The sequence below is a fragment of the Micromys minutus genome (assembly GCF_963924665.1).
Source record: "Micromys minutus genome assembly, chromosome: 3".
Lineage (NCBI taxonomy): Eukaryota > Metazoa > Chordata > Mammalia > Rodentia > Muridae > Micromys > Micromys minutus.
This window is the reverse complement of record NC_137972.1, coordinates 62,279,039-62,291,937: the sequence shown is the minus strand read 5'-3', so window position 1 is coordinate 62,291,937 and position 12,899 is coordinate 62,279,039. Positions and strand designations below refer to the sequence as shown.

At 35.3% G+C, this 12,899-nt stretch overlaps 2 protein-coding genes across 3 annotated transcripts in view; both read left to right on the top strand.

Moving 5' to 3' along the window:
* Window positions 1-6,852, top strand: part of SNURF (SNRPN upstream open reading frame) — a 16,694-nt gene extending 9,842 nt beyond the window's left edge. For both annotated transcript variants that reach the window (XM_080914015.1, XM_080914014.1), the window contains exon 4: window positions 6,716-6,852. The gene's annotated coding sequence lies outside the window, so the exon portion shown is untranslated. The remainder of the gene's footprint in view (window positions 1-6,715) is intronic.
* SNRPN (small nuclear ribonucleoprotein polypeptide N) lies at window positions 6,723-12,554 on the top strand. Its single transcript, XM_080914013.1, has 7 exons — window positions 6,723-6,863; window positions 7,818-7,969; window positions 8,484-8,595; window positions 9,293-9,445; window positions 10,035-10,173; window positions 11,682-11,807; window positions 11,910-12,554. The coding sequence occupies exons 1-7, from the start codon at window positions 6,861-6,863 to the stop codon at window positions 11,945-11,947; spliced, it is 723 nt and encodes a 240-aa protein (XP_080770139.1). The 5' UTR covers window positions 6,723-6,860; the 3' UTR covers window positions 11,948-12,554.
* Window positions 12,555-12,899: the final 345 nt, after the last annotated feature.

Below are 12,899 nucleotides of genomic sequence, written 5' to 3'. Positions count from 1 at the left end.
GAAAGCCTGGGTTTCTTATCTTTCTGCATCTATGACTTAAAAGTTAAAATTATGTGTTTGTGATACGATACTAGAGTTATTTTTTTAATAGGCTTAATATATTTATTCAGGAATGATCTCAAATGACCTTGTCTGGCTTTGAATTTAATGTAAGTAGGGAGCCTCGGAAGCCATCCATCCATGTTGGACTGTTGATTGGCTATGTTTTGTGCAGGCATCCATACATGTTTACTGCGATAATAACTTTGTTACATCAAGAAGACACCATTTCCAGGAAGTCTCTGGGGTCTGGTTCATAGGTTTTCTAATCATTCTGTGATGGCTTCTTAGTCTTAGGTGGTAGTGGTGTGATATAATTTATGACTGAGCCTTCCACATATTTTTTTGCAATTTCATCAGTTGCAAATCTTTATAAAGCACACTGTACATTGCAGAGAGAAGCTTCTGATACAAGGTGAGAAATGGACTAATATATGGGTAAAAATTTTTAGAGGGCATCCATTTTATGCTATTCCAGTTGAACAAAAATAGTTGTAGCTTCTCCTATAATGGCTATATTTTCCTCAGCTACTGGTTTTTAGCCAGGTTTTAGTACCAGTTATGGCATACCTTAGCATCATCTATTTTATTACTTAAAAAAAAAATGTATGTGTTTCCACGGGAATCTTCAATGGCCTGAGAAGGTAACACAATCCCCTGGAATTAGCGATAGAGACAGTGATAAGCTTCCTTGTTTTTTAGGTCAACTGAACTATGGCCCTCTGTAAAAGCATAGTTAGCATCTCATAAACACAGAGCCAACTCTCTTTCTGTTTTCAATCTTTAAATCTATCAGTTAAGTAGGGCATGGTGGCTCCTACCTTTAATGTCACCAATTAGGATGCAGTGTAAACTAGCATCCTGACACTGATACTGAAAACTATCCAGCAGATAGGAAGCTTCTGGCATAATCTAGTTAGATGTTTCTGCTCTCTGGAAATGAGTTATGTGGTTAAGCATTAGGTGGTGGTTATTAGATTCTGGTTGGAAACAAAATGCAATTACCTTAGTTTATATTATACATGGGGAGGGTCAGTCTGTACCACACTGTACCACCTCAAAGGAAATACTTCACACCTGACAGTGGGCATTTTGTTTGATACAGTATGGGTTTGGAAAGGTACATCTTCATTCCCCTGTAACTAACTCCAGTTTTTTTTTCTGACAATTTATATATTTGGAAATTTTAAATGATCAGTATAGAAAGTTGTGAGCCAATATATTTTTGTTGCTGGGACCCCAAAAAGGTCCTATAAGACTACTAAATAATGTCTTCATAACATTTATTTCTTTGAATTTAGGCCTCTGGAGATCTTTGTATATTCTAGACAGTTTTCTTCTGGCAGATGAAACAAGCAACTATATTCTCCAATTCTCAGAGTTGTCTATGTATTACACTAAGTGTCCTCTTCTAGAAAGAAGGTACTTAGTGGTGTGAAATTGGATTTTTGATTGTTAAATTTATTTTCTGCATTCCCAGAGTGCTACTTACATTTTACAGTTCTTTGTAGTTCTATTTTATTTTCGTGATTTTATTTTCTTTACTGTTGAGTAGAAATCTTTAGCGTTTTACATGATTAAACAAATGAGTGTTGTATGATATACAATGTACACATATATGTCCTATAGTTGAGTAGTAGAGTCAATAAGGATTTTATGCATGTGTACAGTTTTAAAAGGAAATTCAAAACTGTTTGGAATGTCTTTCTTAGTTTGCAGTCTGACTGAATAACCCTACCCTACACAGTGTTGGTCTGTCATTTTTCCCTCAGCAATTCTGGCAGAGGCATAATGAAATTCAAAGTGGTTTTAATTTCCATTTTCCTGATTGCTACTCCACACTGTTAAATCTGTATTATGTATACAGTCTTCTGCCTGTATGCATGCCTAAAGGCCAGAAGAGGGCACCAGATCTCATAGATGTTTGTGAGTTAACCATGTGATTGCTGGAAATTGAACTTAGGACCACTGGAAGAACAAGCCAGTTCTGTTAGATTTTGAGCCATCTTGCCAGATTCTGCTAAGCACTTTTAAAGTTTGTTTTTTTTAAATAGCCATTTCTGTTTCTTTTGAGAACTATTAATATCTGAAGCCTATTAATAACTGGTTTGTTTTCTTTTCAAATGTACATGAGTGTTTTACTTGTATGTTTGTATACATCCTATATGCATTTAGTGCCCATGATTACCAGAAAATGTCACTGGGTACCTTGGAACTAGAGTATATAAGAGATGTTTTCACTAACTCTTCAGCAAGTGGAATCCTATTTGACAATCCTAGACAGAATCCTTATCTAGGGCCATGTGGTTATATGTGATCCCTGCCTTTTCTGTTAGATATTTAAATTATTTTGAAGTTTTTGAGGGGTGAGAAATAAAATCCTAATATTATTGTTATACATATGGAGATTTAGGGTATTTTTCCAATACCTTATTGAAAATGTCTGTCTTTCATCCAATATGTATTATGGCATCTTTGTAAAAAAAAGAAATAAGGTAGGTATATAGATTTGAATCTAGTTCCCATTTTGTTCCATTGTTCCAAGCACTTGGTCTTTGTATGTGTCCATTCAGTTTTAAGTTTGTCACTTTGGCTCTGTAGTTATAATCTGAAATCAGGAAATCCCTCCAGTCTTTTTATTCTTTTTCTCAGGATTTCTGTTGCTATTTTAGGTCTTTGGTAATTTAATATATTATAGGTTCATATACATATATACATGTGTGTGCATGTATTTTTATTTCTGTGAAGTTCAAGGAAATTTCGGAGAAAATTGTTAAGTCGAGAATTTTTTTTGGCATGTTGCCAAAATCATATTCTACCAAGACATGAGCATTCATTTATCTCCATTGTCATGTTTCTCCATTTCTTTAGTAATAGTTTGGAAGTTGTGGTTGCAGAACCAACTACAGCTTGGTTCAGGTTATGATTAGGTATTTATTTATTTGATTGTTTATAAATATTTATTTATATTATTTGAGGACACTAGCTGACTTCAGACACATCAGAGGACATTAGATCATATTACAGATGGTAGTGAGCTACCGTGTTGTTGCTGAGAATTTGAACTTGAAGAACAGTTAAGTGTTTTTAACCACTGACCTCACTCCATCCCATGATATTTATACCGTTTACTTTTGAGACAATTTTCAACCAGGTTTCCAGATTTCTTAGTATGGTTGGAAGTGGCATAGATGGCTAAAGTCATTTGTATATTGGTTTAGGTCCTAAAAATTTGCTTAAAATGATTAACTCTAGTTTTGTTATTGTTGTTTTTTTTCTGGAAATGTTGGGATATATTCTACAGTATTAAAACAGAAATAAGCAGTTGTCATTGGCTTCTTTGATTTTTGCCTTTCTCCTTTGTTTTTCATTATTTCTGTTTTACAGTCTTCTCTTAATTTGTTGAATAAGAATGAAGGCACTGGACAACCCTGTATTATTTATTGGGTTTGCTTTGAGATTTTCTTTATTTATGAGAGCTTTCATTGTAAAATTGTTGTAGCCATTATTAAGTGAAAGTTTGTTGAATTTTCTACATCTTTTGAGATGGTCATGTGACTTGGCTATTTCTGTATTTGAGATCTATTAGGTTTAGTGATATATGTATGCTGAATGACATATATGCTTTTGATGTATTTAATTTGCAGGTATATGGTTCATGTGTTTATTATGGGTTTTGTTCTGTATTTGTGTATCTATACCTGTCTTTGATATTAGATAATTGATAACTTCATGAAAGATTATAAATTTTGCCTTGTATATTTTGTTAATTTGAGTAGGCTACCACCCCTTTCCATTTATTTTTATTGGCTTCTAGGTATTCTAACTCCAGGCCTTACATTTGGAGGCAGGTACTTTCTAAGTTGAGCCATTCTTATGTTATATCCCCTTATACTCCGTGGTTCACACACTCTTATCTATTTGTGTGTATTTGAGTGTATGCATATGTGTCTTGCTATATAAATAGTTATAAATATATATCTGATATTACTCTTAGCCATGAATTCTTTAGATAGCCCTGGCTTTCCTGGAATTTTCTCTGAAGACTAAGCTGGTCTTAAATTCTCATCTGTCTGCCTCCATGGGTGGTAGGAATATAGTATAGTGTGTGCCACCACTGTTCAACTGATGTATTTTAATAACTTTTTGGATTAAATACATTAATTTACACACACATCATTATCTATGAGTTCATTTGTATAGCCCTGGCAGTTCTAAACAGTGTGCCTGGCTAATAATAGGAAAGAGATCATGCTGAGCTTGATAATGCTTTCTGTTAATTCCAGCAAAAAGAAGGCAAAGGCAGTCAGATCCATGAGTCCAGACATGTTTATTTCTTTGAGTTTCAGAGCACCCAAGGCTATGTAGAGAAAACCTGTCTCAAACAAAACACCTAAAGAATATCCCCTTGAAGGACTCCTTGCTAGCCTTTGTTTATGAAATACCCCCCCAAAAAAAGATTTATTAGTTGATTTACATGTGATACTTGAGAAGATAGGAAAGAGGGCTATAGGAAAAAAGAGTAGTCATCATAAAAAAGAATTATGGATTCAAACAATGAGTTTGAAACAAAAAAAGTATTCATCATAGACTATGAGCTACATAAATCAGAGTAAGAAAAGTAGTGTTGCTAGTTTGACACAGCTGACATAGTACCAAAAATGCCTTTAATCCTAGCAAGTCACAGGTGGGCAGATTTCCTTTTCTTGCTTGCATGTTTGTTTAGTTGTTAAGACAAGGATTTCTCTGGGTAACCTGGGTTGTCCAGGAACTTGCACTGTAGACCAGAGTGGCCTTGAACTCATAGAGATTCTTTCCCCTCTTCCTCCCGAGTGCATATATTAAAGGTGTTTGCCACCAGCTCTTAGAAAACTGTGACAAATTTTAAATGTGATAATTTTATACATACAAATATTCTCCAAATTTCCCAAACATAGGAATCATTCTGATCTTAAACATTTGTTTTGATACATGTATCTATCTTGTGTTGCATCTTTTCTGTTTGTTTTGTTTGGAGATATCCCGATATTTTCCTATGTACTCCTGGCTAGAATTGAATTTCAGGCATCTTACCTCTTCTAAATTCTCATAGGCATTTAGACATACAAGTTTTTGTTGTTTTTGTTTTTTTGGTTTTTTTTGGGTTTTTTTTTTTTTTTTTTTTTTTTTTTTTTTTTTTTGGGAGGGGAAAGGGTTTATTTGTCTTACCTATCCAGAGTCAGGGATATGAGGGAAGACAAGGCAGGATATGATTTTATTTTAAATAAATACTTCGTTAACTTCTTGTAGTCACATCACTCAGGTTTATGTAAATACTACAGATCCAATGGACATTTTAATAGATAAGTGTAGGAACTGAAGTAAAAGAGATAATAGTAGATTTAAGGGCAGATTTGGCTTGGGAATACCTTTCCTCTAAAAACCAAGGTTTCATAATGTCATGTCTTTAACATCAGATTCTCATTCAATCTTCTGCTTAAAGCTGTGCAGGGTGCACTTGTATTCATTCCTAACACACAGGAGGCTAAGTAAAAGCAAGGAAAATTCTATGCTAGGCTGAAATAAACATAACCAAATATTTGTGAAAATTCTATGCTTTATATGCAATCAGTCTAACAAAGGGCTGTATTCCTAGTATTCCTAGGCCTTTATTGTATTTACTTTTAAAATATGTATGAAGTTTGCAAACTCTCTTTGAAACAGTTTCTGCTAAAAACGCACTGAATTCTTCCTCACCATCATGTATACTTTTACTGTAACCATCTGTCAGTTTCAGCTTCTACAGTTTGTGCTATTCAATAACACACACACACACACACACACACACACACACACACACACACTCACACACACACACTCACACACACACACTCACATACACACTGTCACACATACATTGGTTGCTGGAGGAAGATTATCCGTCATGATTTTAAGAGGGGCAAACAGATTTTAAACTAAGTAATTTTTTCAGATGAGTAAATAAGATAGTGATGCATTTTGGGAATTGAAAAATGTGAATATTTTTGAAATATATAGTGTTTTAAAAGCATTTTAATATTATAAAAATATTTAATGTGTAGGTGGCCAGTATAAGTGCTTTTCTTCTAAGCAAAAGGATCTAATATTTTAAGTACTTGTATAAAAACCTGGCAACAATGTTTTGATGTCTCAGTTGGTTCTGTAGAAGACTCCCTTTTGGTTTCCCGCACTCACGTGGAGGCTTACAGCTAGCTATAACTTTTAGGTTCGAGGGGTTTTCTAGCTTTTTTATTACCTTGAACACCAGGCACATGCATGATGCAAAGATATGTATGCAGACAAAAATACATTAAATTTTAAAAACAATTTAAATGCTGGGAATTGTAGATTACATCTGTAAAATCCTGCTGAATGGCCAGAGACAGGTAAATTTCTTCAGCTTAACTTATAATACCATGATCACATGTTAGCCAGAAAGGAACCATTGCTATCTTTCCAAAAACTACCAGAAACATATCCAGGAACCATTTCAATACTGGTGGCCAATGGGTTTCATGGGTAACAGTAGTGTTAAAATGTAAGACTGAAACTGTTCATTGTTGGACTCTAGAGATCATGAACACTTACAAGTTATAATGTTTTAAATTATTTTTAAGCCATGGATTGGGATACAACTGTGGTATGTTTTCCTCTGCAGGACCCATCCACTGTTTGTGAAACTTTGGTCAAGCTTGCACTGTGTTAATAGCCTGCATCAAACCTTTATTTATAGACCCCCTCCTGCTAAGTATTAAGGATCTTGAAATTTTAGTGTTGACAACGGCTCTTGTGGAACAGCAATCATGGTAAGTTGTACATTTAAACAAAGCTGATTTAATGTGGCCCCTTTTCAATGTATGTAGGTTTGTTTTAAAACAAAACTTTTAGAAATAAGGATCCATCCATAGAGATGGATGTTTTCTCTACTGCTTATGCTTATCCTGTACAGGGTGGGCAAAAAACAGGCTTTGGAAAGAGTGCCGAGGAATGGATGCCTTATGTAATTTTTACTTAATTACTAAACCTTTGAAGGGACCAACTTGTAGACAGATAACTCTTGGATTAAATTGCAGATCACAAGCCCAGTCTATGGGGAAAGAACAGTTGAATAAAGAGAGATTGTCTTCTATTAGCGTGATTTTGAAAATCAACCGCACAGTTTTACAGAGCAAAAAATGCTGCTCTCATATTTAAGCATTGTGACTCATGTCTAAAACCAGAATTTTGGTGTTGGAGGAAAGAAGAATGGTCATGATGTGTGTATAAAGTCCAATATCAGTCTTGTAACCTCAGTTTTATTTAAAATTTGTAATAATAGTGATAAGGGTCTGATGGATATGGGTGCCTTTTGGGAGTACTAATATGTTAGTTCACTGAGTTGGTATTCATAGGTTTTAGTTGAGGTAAAATTTTGTGATTACAAAAGTAATTCAGAGGACCAGGTGCTCTGTTAGAGGTTTCAGTAATATTGTGGGATGAAAGCTTGACCATTGAAATAGAAACTCTGAGGGGGAACTAGATTCCCATAGGTTTCCAATTTAGGAGTGAATTCTATTAATTTTGTTAGATAAGATAATACTTTAATCTGAACAGATAGAGATATTTATAGTGATACTAATTCAATTTGATATTTTAGTAATTAGAAAACATTCGAAAAAAGCTTGAAGAAACATGGTTATAAATGTAGACAATGAATAAGCTAATGGTAGAACACTGGGCTACAGATGCACTTACCATTGATATTTCTTTATAATTGGCAGACGGTGGGTAAGAGCAGCAAGATGCTGCAGCATATTGACTATAGGATGAGATGTATCCTGCAAGATGGAAGGATCTTCATTGGCACCTTTAAGGCTTTTGACAAGCATATGAATTTGATCCTCTGTGACTGTGATGAGTTCAGGAAGATCAAGTAAGGCTGTGTTTTGGGTCATGGATGTGGGAGGTAGGAGTCAGAGGGAAGATTTGAGCTAGGGCAATATTGCATACAATGACTATAGTGACACTTTAATGTGTTAATTTTGCTCTATTACCTTTTTGCCTTTCTCAGGATCCAGTCAAATTAATCATTGCATCCAGTCAAATCATTGCATTGCATGCATATCATACTGACAAATAAAATTATTTGGCTATAGTTTTAATACAATTATCATTATAATTGAGACTTCAATTATGCCTACTTAAATAGGTATTGTCATATTCTGTATCTAAGTTTTGCAAAAGAACATTGTTTTGCTTATTTTTTATAATATCCATCAAGCATTCAAAGGAAACGAATTTTACTGTTTGTACATGGCTAAGGCTTCCAAGTAAACAGGCCAATAAATAATTGCTTACATGAGAAACATTGCTTTGAGTTTTAGATGAAACCTTTGATAAGAATCGCCAAATGATTTCACTAATGCTTATCTACTTCTGATATATAGGCCAAAGAATGCAAAACAGCCAGAACGTGAAGAAAAACGGGTTTTGGGTCTGGTCTTGCTACGTGGGGAGAACTTGGTTTCCATGACTGTGGAGGGTCCACCTCCTAAAGATGTAAGGAAGATGTAGGACAGGGCATGCATGTTTTTAACTTTAAGTTTTAATTTATATACAAAGGGTTGATCTATACTGTGGAGAATACTATATTATTTGAATGTACAGTAGAGGAACGCTAATATCCTTAGTACTTTATAACAGTTCTTGGTCCAGCTGTATCTTTAGGAATTAAAGGTTTATTTATGATTACACTTATGTACTGGATACTCTATAAGTTATGGTAAGAAATTGACTTTTTCTTAGTGTTACTCTGTTTTTACAAGGTTTGGGGGATGACTGTTAATGATTATAAGACACTTAATGTAGTTTGTCCAGTCACTGGACAAACTGTACACCCAGTTTTGCATTTTGATTTGACCAAAGCAATGCTTGTTCTCTGAATGCAGCATGCTACGTCTAATAGAAGGTAAATACAAAATCTGTGAAGGACAGGGGTATAAGTGATTTTTTATTGGGAAGAAGTTGATCAGGATTTGACCTTTTTATGTTTATACAAGATGATAGGGTCTCAGTGTATATATTCATAATGTGAAGAGTGCTGAACGTATTGGATGTATTTTCCATCACTCACTCGTTTCTATGTAAACCAGTTGGGGAAAGGTGGATTGTAAGGATGACTTACAGGATTTACCTTTCAAGGAAATAGTTTTGAGCAAATTTGACCTGTTGTGTAAGCTGTCCATTTTTGTCTTAGACTGGCATTGCTCGTGTGCCACTTGCTGGTGCTGCAGGTGGCCCTGGGGTTGGAAGAGCGGCTGGCAGAGGAGTGCCAGCAGGTGTGCCTATTCCTCAAGCTCCTGCTGGACTAGCAGGCCCTGTTCGAGGAGTAGGAGGTCCTTCCCAGCAGGTGCGAACCAGAAAAAAATACTTGTTTATGAAAAAGTAATGAGTAGAGTATGGAAATAATGAAATGTGGAAACATAGAGCTACATCTATACTATTTAAGTTATACAGGTCCTAAAAAGATCTGATACTCAGTGTGTAACAGCAAAGGACTAATAATTGCTAAGTTAAAAAATGTAATTAAAAGTTTAGTTATATGCTAGGTTGAAAAGAATCACAAACTTAGAAAATGTTAATGTGCTAAGATTTAGAAACAGTCGTGCTTGGCTTTGCTGTCATCTTTTCGAGGCTGAGGCAGACAGATTTCATGGAATCCTAGCATAGATGGCAATGTTAGATAGAGAGACCACTGTCTCAAAGGAAGAACAAGAAAAAAAGCTGTAACAATAAACATAAACATACATGTTCCAGGATTTTGGCTCAGCACCACAGCAAGAGTTTGATGCTTAAGTCCCTGTGTTTATTCATTAACTTAAAGAAAAAGATTAAGTACAAGACATAGCAATTTGTAGTAGAACATATTTAATTTTAATTTTCTTATTTTGGGGAAGAGACTGTCACTCACTGTGTATCTTCTTGCCATCACTTCTCAGGTCATGACCCCACAGGGAAGAGGCACGGTTGCAGCTGCTGCTGTTGCTGCTACTGCTAGCATTGCAGGAGCTCCAACCCAGTACCCACCAGGACGGGGAACTCCCCCTCCACCTGTAGGCAGAGCAACCCCACCTCCAGGTAATGGCTTTAGGATAAATAATGGTTTGGTTTAAGTGACACTATAATCTTGAGTAAATATCATCTTAAGTACTATAAGTGAGATAAGGCATTATCTCATTGTCTTAAACATTTATAAACTCTTTACTTTTGAGACTAATTTATTTATGAATTTAATACTAATTGAAAATAGATGAGTTCTTTTTTGAAACAGGTTTTCTGTGCAACTTTAAACGCATGGAAATCTGCCTCTGCTACTAAAGTGCTGGGGTTAAAGGTGTGTATCAGCACTGCCTGGTGAAAATAATGTTTTTTCCTAAATGTATTCTGATGATGGTTTGTCCTCCCTACATTCCCATTTACCTAAATTGACACAATTTCTTTACTCCCAATTAGAATGCAAACCAAAATAGTCCAAAACAGTAATAAAACAGGAGCTAAAGAATCCATTCCCCTAAAAATAAAATAAATAAAACATATATGCTAAGACACATTTATTATGACAAATAAGAAGCCCATAAAACCAAAACAGGAAATGTAAATATACTATATAAAACTTATATATTCTATAAGTTAAAACTTATTCCAAATATACTATAGAGAGATATAGAGTTTCACTTTTTTTTTTTTGCTATCTACTGATAGGCATGGACTTCTCTTTAAGTATGTTGATATATTTTCTTTGCAAGTATTTACCAACTGAAGACAGTGTAAATGGGTATGATAATACATGTTTATCACTCTTCTTGCTAGACAGCTTGGTGCTGTCCATGCTTAATGACTCATAATCTCCCCTCTCCTGGACAGGTATTTGAAGGAGGCTGAGTATTCCAAGGTTTCTCTGAACATTGTCTGCATGTGCTTCGCTGTATTTGTTTCCATCTGTTGGAGGAAGCTATGCATATGGCAGAATGTCATTAGAGCTACATTCCTTTAGTAAAGCAATAATATTTTGTTGTCCTCTAGATTTGTACCCAATCTATCTCATATTCCTGGCTGTGTAAGGAGCTATTAGTGATTGGCTCCATCTCAAGGAGAGGAATTTAAACCCGGTCAGATCACACTTCCACAAGCTTTGTCACTATGAAACCAGTGCTGCTTTCAGCCAGGTCACCTTTGTAGATCATGTGGCTTGATGCCTGGTTGACATATTTGTAAAAGGAAAGATTTTAAGTTATTTGGTATTAATGTGGCACTCTGATTTAATAGAATAAGGAACTTCATTTCTCATTCCCATTGTTGGCTCATTTATTTTTATTATTATTTATTTAATGGATATGAGTACACTCTAGCTGTCTTTAGATACATCAGAGGAGGCTATCAGATCCCATTATAGAAGGTTGTGAGGCACCATGTGGTTGCTGGGAACTGAACTCTGGACCTATGGAAGAGCAGTCAATGTTCTTCACCTGATGGCTAAGCCATCTACAGCCCTGTTGGCTTATTTCTTTAACCACTGTTTTGTGCTAAATTGTAAAAAACTTTACTGAGCTGACAAAAATGTTTACTTACTTTTGTCATATTTTCAGGCATTATGGCTCCTCCACCTGGTATGAGACCACCGATGGGCCCACCAATTGGCCTTCCCCCTGCTCGAGGGACACCTATAGGCATGCCCCCTCCAGGAATGAGACCCCCTCCACCAGGAATTAGAGGTTAGTTGGTTATGTTAGGACCTAGGAATGACTTCCAGGTCCTTCAGTATTGATAGACTTTTGATAATATTAATGGATTTTTCTTTAATTTTTCCTTTCTAGGCCCACCTCCCCCAGGAATGCGTCCACCAAGACCCTAAGATACAGTTGATAAATCTCAGCCCTTCTCTTTCCCTACAATGCTTCTTGTGAAATTGTGTAGCCTGCAAGCTTTTGACCCCTCTTATTGCATTAACTATAGATAATAAATACATAGAGCAATCAAATTGAGGTTTTTCTTTGTCTGCTGATTTTGTTAAATTTAGAGTGAAACTTATGTGACTTGGTGAAACTGTTAAAGATTAATATATTGATTTTATATTAAGTAAACACAAACATGAAGTTTGCTCAAGCTAGTACTTAGGATAAGTTGGTTGACATGTTTTTCTGATTTCTGACAATTATTCAAAACCTTACAGATAAGGAGAACACAGATTGATTTACTAAGATTTACAAGGCAGTCTGTTCTCACAAACATGCCACACATACCAGTGTGTGGAAATATTTAATCAAATTTAAATTCATATCAATTTTGCCACTGATATGCCAGTATTGCTCATGCACTAAAACATGGAATACAATATTTTCCATTCATCCAACCATGGTCTATTACTTAGTAGTAAATAGTTATGTTGACAAACATACATGAACCCATATACACACATACACAAGTGTTCCAAGTGTGTGTGCATACACATACAGACACAGACATTCACCATGTACTGGGTCCATTTTGGTTTTTGTATGTACAATTGATTAGGTTTGTTACTTGGTATTTAATAAATTATAAAATGTTTTCCCTGAAGATGACTCATTCTCAGAAGTCAATGATAGTTTGTGTGGGTCTTGTGAAATTTACAGTATCTGTGTCAGTATGTCTGCTGATGGTATTACACAGCTTCTGTCATTTCTAGGAGGAGTTGTTTATTAATCCTCCATCCCATGTTCTAGAGTTTGGTAAACAGGAGGCTCTGTGATTTGGGTATGCGAGGTGACAACACAATTGAAGAAAATCTATGGTCTTATTACAGAACTAAATAAAGGTGATCCCTC

Bases quoted from the DNA above. Each gene is read 5' to 3' on its own strand.
- SNRPN (XM_080914013.1), top strand. The intron at 9,446-10,034 runs GTGCGAACCAGA...ATCACTTCTCAG, and splicing joins TAGGAGGTCCTTCCCAGCAG to GTCATGACCCCACAGGGAAG. The intron at 10,174-11,681 runs GTAATGGCTTTA...TCATATTTTCAG, and splicing joins CAGAGCAACCCCACCTCCAG to GCATTATGGCTCCTCCACCT.